General features: G+C 48.8%; 1 protein-coding gene across 1 annotated transcript in view; it reads left to right on the top strand.

The window, feature by feature from the left end:
- Positions 1 to 3,051: 3,051 nt before the first annotated feature.
- The window catches only part of si:dkey-156n14.3 (zinc finger protein ZXDC), a 30,476-nt gene continuing 21,349 nt past the window's right edge, over positions 3,052 to 12,178 (top strand). Inside the window, exons 1-4 of the mRNA XM_060835823.1 lie at positions 3,052 to 4,495; positions 10,596 to 10,748; positions 11,219 to 11,297; positions 11,914 to 12,044. Coding sequence (XP_060691806.1) covers positions 3,052 to 4,495; positions 10,596 to 10,748; positions 11,219 to 11,297; positions 11,914 to 12,044 — 1,807 coding nt within the window. The remainder of the gene's footprint in view (positions 4,496 to 10,595; positions 10,749 to 11,218; positions 11,298 to 11,913; positions 12,045 to 12,178) is intronic.

The following is a 12,178-nucleotide window of genomic DNA, read 5'->3' as shown; positions in this document are numbered from 1 at the left end:
ATAGCCAACATTTAGATTATATTCAAATAGGATATTCTGATGAATGGTCAGTGGACTCAAAAAATTAACTGCCCTCACTCCAAAGATGTTGCTAGGCCTGCTGAGTTTTTCCAGCAATTTATATTTTTGTACATGTAGATTGTATTTGAATGGGGTCAAAAAGCGAGGTGCTGGAAAATCACAGCTGGTCAGGAAGCATCTAAGGTATGCTTCGTGGGTAGGTTGGAATGCGATAGGTGGATGAAAGTGGGGGTTGATGGTGATAGGTTGGAGTGGAAGGTGGAGCAAATAGGTGCGAAGGAAGATGGACAGATAGGACAGTTCAAGAGGGCGGTGCAGAGTTGGAAGGTTGGGTCAGGAGTGAGGTGGGCAGAGGGGAAATGAGGAAACTAATGAAATCAACATTGATTCCATGTGGTTGGAGGGTCCCAAGGTGGAAGATGAGGCATTCTTCCTCCAGGCATCGGGTGGCTGGGATTTGGTGGTGGAGCAGGCCCAGGACTTCCATGTCCTTGATGGAGTGAGAGGGGAACTTGAAGTGATCGGCCACAGGGCAGTGGGGTTGTTTAGTGCGTGTGTCCTGGAGATGTTCTCTGAAACATCCACAAGTTGGCACCCTGTCTCCCTAATGTACAGGAGACCACATCGAGAGAAACAGACATAGTACTACCGGAAACATTGATTTTCCTGCTCCTCAGACGCTGCCTGACCTGCTGTGCTTTTCCAGCACCACTCTAATCTTGACTCTCATCTCCAGTATCTGCAGTCCTCACTTTCTCCTGTATTTGGGTGGGGGACACATGGACTGTAATGACTGGCTGCCTGGATTGCTCGCGAAACAAAACATTTTGTTGTATTTAGACACAAATGGCAATAATAAATTAAATGAAAATTTGTACTTGGAGAGTTACATTGTACTTTGCTCAACACCTGTATGAAATCATGTAAAACTCTGTTACCTCACTTTTTAGATTATAGAACATAGAACAATACATCACAGAACAGGCCCTTCGGCCCACAATGTTGTGCCGAACATTTGTCCTAGCTTAAGCACCAATCCATGTAACTATCCAATTGCCGCTTAAAGGTCACCAATGATTCTGACTCTGCCACTCCCACAGGCAGCGCATTACATGCCCCCACCACTCTCTGGGTAAAGAACCTACCCCTGACATCCCCCCTATACCTTCCACCCTTCACCTTAAATTTATGTCCCCTTGTAACACTTTGTTGTACCCGGGGAAAAAGTCTCTGACTGTCTACTCTATCTATTCCCCTGATCATCTTATAAACCTCTATCAAGTCACCCCTCATCCTTCGCCGTTCCAACGAGAAAATGCCTAGCACTCTCAACCTATCCTCGTACGACCTATTCTCCATTCCAGGCAACATCCTGGTAAATCTCCTCTGCACCCTCTCCAAAGCTTCCACATCTTTCCTAAAATGAGGCGACCAGAACTGCACACAGTACTCCAAATGTGGCCTAACCAAAGTCCTGTACAGCTGCAACATCACTTCACGACTCTTGAATTCAATCCCTCTGCTAATGAACGCTAATACACCATAGGCCTCCTTACAAGCTCTATCCACCTGAGTGGCAACTTTCAAAGATCTATGAACATAGACCCCAAGATCCCTCTGCTCCTCCACCTGACTAAGAACCCTACCGTTAACCCTGTATTCCGCATTCTTATTTGTCCTTCCAAAATGGACAACCTCACACTTGACAGTGTTGAACTCCATCTGCCACTCCTCAGCCCAGCTCTGCATCATATCTAAGTCCCTTTGCAGCCGACAACAGCCCTCCTCACTATCCACAACTCCACCAATCTTCGTATCGTCTGCAAATTTACTGACCCACCCTTCGATTCCCTCTTCCAAGTCATTAATAAAAATTACAAACAGCAGAGGACCCAGAACTGATCCCTGCGGAACTCCACTTGTAACTGGGCTCCGGGCTGAATATTTACCATCTACCACCACTCTCTGACTTCGACTGGTTAGCCAGTTCTCTATTCAACTGGGCAAACTTCCCACTATCCCATGCCTCCTGACTTTCCGCATAAGCCTACCATTGGGAATCTTATCAAATGTCTTACTAAAATCCATGTACAATACATCCACTGCTCTACCCTCATCCACATGCTTGGTCACCTCCTCAAAGAATTCAATAAGACTTGTAAGGCAAGACCTACCCCTCACAAATCCGTGCTGGCTGTCCCTAATCAAGCAGTGTCTTTCCAGATACTCATAATTCCTATCCCTCAGTACCCTTTCCATTACTTTGCCTACCACCGAAGTAAGACTAACCGGCCTGTAATTCCTGGGGTTATCCTATTCCCTTTTTTGAACAGGGACACAACATTCGCCACTCTCCAGTCCCCTGGTACCACCCCCATTGACAGTGAAGACGAAAAGATCATTGCCAACGGCTCTGCAATTTCTTCTCTGGCTTCCCACATAATCCTAGGATATATCCCGTCAGGCCCGGGGGACTTGTCTATCTTCAAGTTTTTCAAAATGCCCAACACATCTTCCTTCCTAACAAGTATCTCCTCCAGCTTACCAGTCCGTTTTATACCCTCCTCTTCAACAATAATTAGAATCAATCTGAACATCATGACATAGACAGAGAACGGCTGACACCCATCGTTACAGCTAACCTGAGAATGCAACCGTTGAAAACAAAAAGGGTGTTGTGATTTACACATGAAAGAAGTGAAACTATCACGGTACTCGAACAGATGAAAGACTCAACAGACAATCACGGTGTTTTTCAAAGTATAATTTCAGTTACATCACTCTGTAAAGTTTCGCTATAAATTCTGTTCGCCGAGCTGGGAGTTTTCGGACGAAACGTTGGCAACAAAAGCTCCCAGCTGGGCGAACAGAACCACAACAACGAGCACCCGAGCTACAAACCTTCTCACAAACTGTGAATAAATTCTGTGTGACGATCGAGCCTCCACTATCACCTGGTGAAGGGGCAGCGCTCCGAAAGCTAGTGCTTCCAATTGATGCTGGGGGGCCACAGCCTGGTGCTGAGAGATAATGGAGCGTTCCGCTGAGGCTGGTAATCCAGGCCGGGTCTTGCAGCCTCCCGGTTCCCGGTCCCGATCCGGACGGGGACCCCTGATCCAGGCCGGGTTTTCGGTGCCGCCCCCACGCCCGGAGCCGTTTCCCGCCGGAGCCGCGGGGAGACCGGGGATGGAGCAGCAGGGGCTGGGCCCGGGCCCGGGCCTGAGCCTCGATTACCAGCAGCTGCGGCAGAGCGAGCGGGCCGGCGGCGAGGAGCTGGGAGCTGGCGGGGCCCCGGGGTTGCAGGCCCAGGCCGGGGCTGTGGGTGAGGGAGGCCCCGCCGCTTCCCTCTCCCTGTTCCCGGCTGCCGCTGGCGGAGAGCCCGGGGCCCGGGCCGAGCCTGAGATCTTCGTCGTCTTTAACCTGGCGGGGGAGACGGAGCTGGAGCTGGGCCGGGAGCCAGGAGAGGCCGAGGCTCAGGCGGGAGGCCTGGCGCTAGGCCCCGGACTGGAACCCGAGCCTGGGCCTCGAGTAACCGCGGCCTCCCAGGAGAGCCACCTTCGGCTGGAGGCCGAGCCGCCGCCTCCTCCCCCTCCTCCTCCTGCCGTCCCCGCGGAGGGCCCCGGGCTCCTCCTGGAGCCGCCTGTAGGCCCGGGCCTTCCCGGGGACGGAGCCGGCGCCTCAGCCTCGGCCTCTCCTGGAAGCCTGTCCGGCACCATCACCATCAACAACCGCAACCTCCTGGTCCGCATCGAGAACGGCCTCCTGATCCTGGCGGCTCCGGGGGAGGTGGCGGGGCCTGCGGCCACCGGGGAGGCGCCTTCCCCCGGCCCCGCTCCCGCCCAGGCCCAGGCCCAGGCTGCGGCCTACCCCGGCGGGGAGAGCGGCCTAGCGCCCGAGGCCGGGCCCCGGCACCTCCTGCCCGAACAGCCGCTCCCTGCGCCCCCGGGCCTTGGGGACTCGAGCAGCCTGGGCCTGGAGTGTGGGCCCGGCCCGGCCTCAGGCGCCTCTTACGGGGACCTGATCCTAACGGAGAGCGGGGATGTGCTGATGAAGCTGTCGGAAGGCCTGGGCCTAGGCCGCGGCAAAGCCTCGGGCCCGGTTTACCAGTGCCCGGAGCACGACTGCAGGGAGGCGTTCGACAAGAAGCACCGGCTGAAGGTGCACCTGCTGTCCCACAGCCCGCGGCCTTTCCGCTGCACGGTGCCGGGCTGTGAGTGGGCCTTCACCACCTCCTACAAACTCAAGCGGCACCTCCACTCCCACGGCAAGCTGCGGCCTTTCGGCTGCCAGGCGGAGCGCTGCGGGAAGCGCTTCACCACCGTCTACAACCTCAAGGCCCACATGAAGGCCCACGTCCAGGAGCTCGCCTTCGTCTGCGAGGTCTGCTCACAGCCTTTCGCCACCGCCCTGAAGCTCAGCGGGCACCGGCGCAGCCACTTCGAGCCCCAGCGGCCCTTCAAGTGCGACGTCCCGGGTAAGCGGGGGACACACACACCCAGGGAGGCTACACACAGGGGGCTCGGTGTAGGGGACATGGAGGGACACTCATGGGGGATATGGAGGGACACTCATGGGGGATATGGAGGGACACTCATGGGGGATATGGAGGGACACTCATGGGGGACATGGAGGGACACTCATGGGGGATATGGAGGGACACTCATGGGGGATATGGAGGGACACTCATGGGGGATATGGAGGGACACACAGGGGGGATATGGAGGATACACATGGGGGACATGGAGGGACACTCATGGGGGATATGGAGGGACACACAGGGGGGATATGGAGGGACACACAGGGGGGATATGGAGGATACACATGGGGGATATGGAGGGACACTCATGGGGGACATGGAGGGACACACAGGGGGGATATGGAGGATACACATGGGGGATATGGAGGGACACACAGGGGGGATGTGGAGGATACACATGGGGGACACACATGGAGGGACGCACATGGGGGATATGGAGGGACACTCATGGGGGACATGGAGGGACACACATGGGGGACATGGAGGGACACACATGGGGGATATGGAGGGACACTCATGGGGGACATGGAGGGACACTCATGGGGGATATGGAGGGACACTCATGGGGGATATGGAGGGATACACATGGGGGATATGGAGGATACACATGGGGGATATGGAGGGACACACAGGGGGGATATGGAGGATACACATGGAGGGACACTCATGAGGGACACACATGGGGGACATGGAGGGACGCACATGGGGACATGGAGGGACACTAATGGGGGACATGGAGGGATACACATGGAGGGACACTCATGAGGGACACTAATGGGGGATATGGAGGGACACACATGGGGGACATGGAGGGATACACATGGGGGACATGGAGGGACACACATGGGGCACATGGAGGGACACACATGGGGGACATGGAGGGACACACATGGGGCACATGGAGGGACATACATGGGGGACATGGAGGGACATACATGGGGGCAGGAATGGGGCTACAGAGGAGGCTTGGTATTGGGAAAGAGGAACACACTGGGCAGGAATGGAGCTATTGAGGGGGCTTGGTATTGGGATGGAGGGACTCAAATTGGGGCAGGAATGGAGCTTGGTGTTGCCATGGGACCCACATGGGGCAGGAATGGGGCGACAGAGGGGGCTTGGTGTCAGGATGGGGGAATTTCTTCTGAAGGGTGAGAGACACTGGAAGTCCTTGCCACAGCTGTGGGTGTAGGGTCCTTGTGTATATTTAAGGCTGAGTTAGGTAGATTCTTGATCATTAGGCGAATCAACGGTTGTGGGGAACGGACAGGAAAGTGGATGTGAGGAATATTAGATCAGACATGATGAATAGTGGAGTAGGGTGGAGGAACCAAATGGCCTACTCCTCTTCCTGTTTCGTATGGTCTTACCATCTTCAGATAGTCACCATTTATCAAAGTTTGTGTTCACATGAAACTTTTATAAGAAGTCTTCAGCACAGAAAAAGGCTCTTCAGCCCATCAGATCTGTAGAGATAACAATCGACCACTTAACTATTCTAGCTGACATTATAATCAGTATGTATGGATGATAAAATTGTGAGGGGCTGTTGATTAAGCAAATGAGCAAAACTGTAGCAAATGAATTTCCATTACCTTTCACGTAGGTAAATGTGTAGTTTCCGGCTTTGTACCTAAAATAAATACAAGAAGGTCCTGTATAAAAAATGGTAAAAACCTATAAACAGTGAAGGTCCAGGGATAACGTTTTAAAAAAAAACACTAATGTGGGGATGTGAGGAAAATATTGATCTTTCTCTTTGGAGGAGTAGAGCATAGAACATTACAGCGCAGTACAGGCCCTTCGGCCCTCAATGTCGTGTCAACCTGTGAAACCAATCTGAAGCCCGTCTAATCTACACTATTCCATTTTCATCCATGTGTCTATCCAGTAACTATTTAAATGCTTTTGAAGTTGACAAATCTATTACTGTTGCAGGCAGTCATTCCATGCCCCTAGTCCTGTTCACCAGGTGCTGGTGAGACCTCTATGTCCCCTCATGCTAGCCATCATCACCCGAGGTAAAAGGCGCTCTCTGTCCACTCTATTTATCCGTTAGATTATCTTATCTGTCACAATTAAGTCACCAGGTGGGTGGCACAGTGGCACAGTCGTTAGCACTGCTGCCTCACAGCGCCTGAGATCCGGATTCAATTCCCGACTCAGGCGACTGACTGTGTGGAGTTTGCACGTTCTCCCCGTGTCTGCGTGGGTTTCCTCCGGGTGCTCCGGTTTCCTCCCACTGTCCAAAGATGTGCGGGTCAGGTGAATTGGCCATGCTAAATTGCCCATAGTGTTAGGTAAGTGGTAAATGTAGGGGTATGGGTGGGTTGCGCTTCGGCGGGTCGGTGTGGACTTGTTGGGCCGAAGGGCCTGTTTCCACACTGTAAGTAATCTAATCTAATCTAAAAAAAACCTGTCTAATGAAAACAGCCTCAAGTCCCTCAGGATCTCCTCAGAAGACCTTCCCTCCGTATCAGGCAACATCCTAGTAAATCTCCTCTGAGCCATTTCCAAAAATTCCACATCTTTCCTCTAACAGTGATCTAACAGTAACCCCACCACCAGGGATATATTTCCCTCCCCTCCCCTATCAGCGTTCCGCAAAGACCACTCCCTTCGTAACTCCCTCGTCAGGTCCACACCCCCCACCAACCCAACCTCCACTCCCGGCACCTTCCCCTGCAACCGTAGGAAATGCAAAACTTGCGCCCACACCTCCTCCCTTACTTCTCTCCAAGGCCCCAAGGGATCCTTCCATATCCGCCACAAATTCACCTGTACCTCCACTCACATCATCTATTGCATCCGCTGCACCCGATGTGGCCTCCTCTATATTGGGGAGACAGGCCGCCTACTTGCAGAACGCTTCAGGGAACACCTCTGGGACGCCCAACCCAACCACCCCGTGGCTCAACACTTTAACTCTCCCTCCCACTCCACCGAAGACATGCAGGTCCTTGGACTCCTCCATCGCCAGAACATAACAACACGACGGTTGGAGGAAGAGCGCCTCATCTTCCGCCTGGGAACCCTCCAACCACAAGGGATGAACTCAGATTTCTCCAGTTTCCTCATTTCCCCTCCCCCCACCTTGTCTCAGTCAATTCCCTTGGACTCAGCACCACCCTCCTAACCTGCAATCTTCTTCCTGACCTCTCCGCCCCACCCCACTCCGGCCTATCACCCTCACCTTGACCTCCTTCCACCTATCACATCTCCATCGCCCCTCCCCCCAGTCCCTCCTCCCTACCTTTTATCTTAGCCTGCCTAGCACACTCTCCTCATTCCTGATGAAGGGCTCTGGCTCGAAACGTCAAATTTCCTGTTCCTTGGATGCTGTCTGACCTGCTGTGCTTTAACCACAACACATTTTCAGCTCTAACAGTGATCAGACCTGTACGCAAAACTCCAGGTGCGCCCCAGAGTTTTGTACAGTTGCAACATGAAATGCAGATTTAGGAAGTAAATTAGAATATAAAACATAGGAGCTGAGCCCTTTGAACATGTTGTAACAGTCATGATGCTGTAGCTTTAATGGGTTATTTTGTCGGTTTTTTTTTAAAGAGAGATTTTAAGACAGATGTAAGGTGTCTACTTGAAAAAGCCAGTAAACAGCTTGTAAAGCCTTGGGTTTTATTTAAAGCTGGAACAATGGATGTGTTCGCAGGCCAGGATTTTTTGATTTTTAGCTTTATGCACTTGCTGTTGGAATCTTGAAAGGGCAGAAGCTGCTGAAGTTTTGTAGAAGTCAAAGCTATCTTCCCTTTGTCTTGGTTACAGCTGGAGGCTAGGGGTTTCTCTGCTGCTGGGTTTACTGGTGAGACAAATCTGTTTGTGTGCATTTGCTGTTTATGCGGGATGAGAATGGTTAATTAGTAATTGTTAATTGTATCTGTTATTCTCTTAATTTTTCCAGTAGAGTTGTTATTCTTAAGTTCATCTTTCTATTGCATTTTACCGGTGGTGTTTAAATATTTTGCTTAACATTGAGTAGTTTCACCAAAGTGCATCTGGAACACAGTACATTACATTTACTTTTAAAATAATAAAAAGTCAGGGTCTAGGCTCCCTTCTTAAAATAGTTTGACAGGGTCTGGTCTGGTCCATAACAGTAACATTGAAGAAGACTGTGACAGATATGCCTCTGATCCTTCCTGCCATTTCCCATAACCCTTAATTCCCTTTTTTTGTGCATCTCTACTTTGGGAACATACCTTGGGAAAGACAGGTTTGCCTGTGGAGGATGTTCAGTGAGTGTATACAAGACTGTTACAGAGACTTGGCAAAGGTCTAATTACAAGGAGTGATTAAACCAGCAGCTGGGATTCTGAAGTTTGGAAGGATCCGGGAGTGATTTGATCAAAGTTTTCAATATCTCAAGAGGGACAAATAAGTAGATAGCAAGTAATTTTGCTCATTAGATTCTAGGACAATCTTAATTTTTTTACACTTTCATGTGAGAAATTAGGTGCACTTCATCTTACACAATTTTGTCTTTTGCAAAAGGTAATTGGTGGTAGCTCTAGTAATTTTAATTTTGAGATTGATAATATTTTGTCAACTTAAGGGTTATGAGCAAAGGCAACAATTTGACGTAATGCCACATATCACCTGTGATAACATTGAAGGGACTGAATGGCCTCCTGTTCCAGTATTCCCAGCTGAAAGCAATAGTTTCACTGAGCTTTTCCCATAAGATAGTTGGATATATGTTGAAGGGGAGATTTTTTGGTAATACTGAGGTGGGGCAAGCACACAGGAGCTGGACAACTCTTTCAAATCATTGACATAGACATGATGGACTGATGGCATCCTGGCATGGAGGTGTCTCTGCTTTTGAATGGTCTTCCTCTAGAAATTACTTATAATTGGACATGAGAATGGAGAGTTCATGTTTATAGGACAGGAAGGATTTAATCCCATATTTCAGTGTTCTTTTGATCATGTAGACAGAAGTGGCTTCCACTTGGGGCAGAGACTAAATTTAGAGATCATAAAGAGAAGATAGTCACACATTATTCCAATGGGTTATTCAGGAGAAAGATCTTGATGCAGATAATAGGGAATGTGAAACTCAGGAATGTAAGAAGCAGGGGCAAAAGTAAGCCATTTAGTCTATCAAGCCCATTTCACTCTTCAGCTAGATCAAAGATGATCTACTTTAATGCCATTTTACTATACTATCCCTATATCATTGATACGTTTAAAATTTAGAAACAATTTCTGCCTTGAGCGTTCTCTGTAACCAAGCTTCCACAGCTCTTTGAGATAGAGAATTAAAATTCAAGGTGAAGTTGGATGAACACAGGAAATAGGAACGCATGGGAAGTTACGATGGAATGGTGGGAGGAGGTTCATGAGAAGTGTTAACACCAGCATGAACTGGTTGGGTTGAGTGGCTTGTCACTGTGTGCTTTTAAACGCTAGAAATACACCACAGAAAGCGCAAAAGCAAAAGTTTTGCATTTGCTGGAAATACAATGCAGGTCTGACAGCATCTGTGGAGAGAGAAACCAAGGGAACATTTCAACTTGATAACCATTTGTTGGAATAAATCATTAACCTGGAGCACTAGCTCCTTTTCTCTCATTAGAGATGCTGAATGATCCATTTAGTGTTTTTCAAATTTGTATTATTTGAGGCCATTAACCCCTCTGTATTTCATGTTAAGAGAGCAGTCGGCCTGCTTAAGTGGTGGCTTGAAATTGGGTTGTTTTTCAACAAGAGCATGTGATTATGTAACTCGTTTAACCTGGCAATTGCTCCATGGTGTTTCGAGGAGTACGGTTTGACATGGAGCACAGTTAAAATGAAGAGAGACAGAGAGACAACAATTGCGATGGTCAGCTGTGACCAGCTACCCTAGCAGGCTCCCGGGCGTGCATGTCTGATTGTATTGCCATTTGTGTAGATACAGTTTGATTGAGAAATTCAAGTAAATACTTTTTGCAGTATAAATGTGGGCTAGTGGTATGATGAGGAAGAGTTGGCTCATGTGTTTTATTCTAAACTTGGCAAAACCCATTCTCTGTTGCAGGTTGCGAGAAGACATTCATTACCATCAGTGCCCTTGGTTCTCACAACCGTTCCCACTTCAGAGATCAGGAGCATTTCACCTGTTCTTTCCCAGGCTGTGACAAACGTTATGACAAAGCCTGTCGCTTGAAGATACACCTGAGAAGTCACACAGGTACGATGCTAACTTATGGAACAGTCTCGTTCATCTCTTGACGTATTGTGTTCTACACCAGTGCCTCTGAGGGAATCACATGATGGGTAACGATTGGTGACTGGACTATTTTTGAACCTGCTCAGCTGTAAGGATTGATGTTTATCTCCTGTCAAAAGAATTCCTGCTTTCAGTAACTGAAAGCATCAGAGCTACTTGTGTGGCCACCACTTGTACAGTTTTCTTCAATTTGAGAAAATGTGCCCGACTGAAGCCTATTTTGAATAGGCTGCTGTTGTTCCTGTGGTCACAGAAAAACGCATACAATTCCTAAATATTCTGAGTTTGATGCATTTAGAGAATGCTTTCCCAGTGTTGTATCATTTCTGCTGGGTGTTATATTTTAGCTCTGCTGGAATGCTGTAAAATTTTTAGCTCAACTGGAATAAATGGCACCACAGACATTTAAAAGGACAATCTTTCTTATGCAGGTGAAAGGCCCTTCATATGTGACTTCGATGGCTGTGGCTGGTCATTCACCTGCATGTCAAAATTACTACGGCACAAAAGGTAAAAATAAAAGCCCAAAAAGGTGTCAGTTTTTGTAGGACATTTGTTTACATCAGGCTGGATGCGAAAGCTGAACTTTTCCAATTTAAATTTAGTACCGTAATACTACAGTTGCAAAGCCTCCAATTTGCACATAGCAAGCACCCACAGACAGCAGCATAATAGACAGTCAGTTTTAATGATTTTGGCCAAGAAATTGTGGAAATTCCCAGTTCTTCAAAATACTCATACCCACCTGCAACTGGTACATGGTAAATTAAATGAATCTCACTTTTATGATCTAAATCTCTCATTTCATGCACAGCATCTCAAGCTGAAACTCCTGAAATTTCTTAGTTTTCACTTACTCTTTTGACAACATTCTAAAATGCTATTCAGATCAACCATGATTGAGTCATTAGCAAGTGGGCCGAATGGCCTCCTGCTAGCCTAGTGTTGGCTAGCCACATTTGTTATTTCCCATTTTCTCTTTCAACCTTTTAAGGCCTTAATACATTTACTGTGTGTGACATTAGGAACTCCACCATGGTCTGAAAGTTACCTGCATCAAGTGCAGTCATTTCCTAGCCTGTCATTACAAATTGCCGAGTCCTGTAGTTTTTGTTTTTCCCTCAAGAACCCATGAAGATGATCGGAGGTTTGTCTGTCCTGTGGATGGCTGTGGAAAATCGTTCACAAGGGCGGAGCATCTGAAGGGACACAGCATCACTCACCTTGGGACCAGGCCATTTGTTTGTCCCGTGGAAGGTAGGTCAGAGCTAGTCTGACTGGGTTCAGGAGCTATATGTTTTTGAGGTCCCTTGGAATGAACAGAGCAAATAAGTGCTTGATAAACGTGAATAAAGATATCCAGTGGTCTTGTGAGCGTAGAGGTGAAGACC

Source organism: Hemiscyllium ocellatum, chromosome 14 (assembly GCF_020745735.1).
Source record: "Hemiscyllium ocellatum isolate sHemOce1 chromosome 14, sHemOce1.pat.X.cur, whole genome shotgun sequence".
In the NCBI taxonomy this organism is placed as follows: Eukaryota; Metazoa; Chordata; class Chondrichthyes; order Orectolobiformes; family Hemiscylliidae; genus Hemiscyllium; species Hemiscyllium ocellatum.
This window is presented reverse-complemented; position numbering and strand designations above follow the sequence as displayed.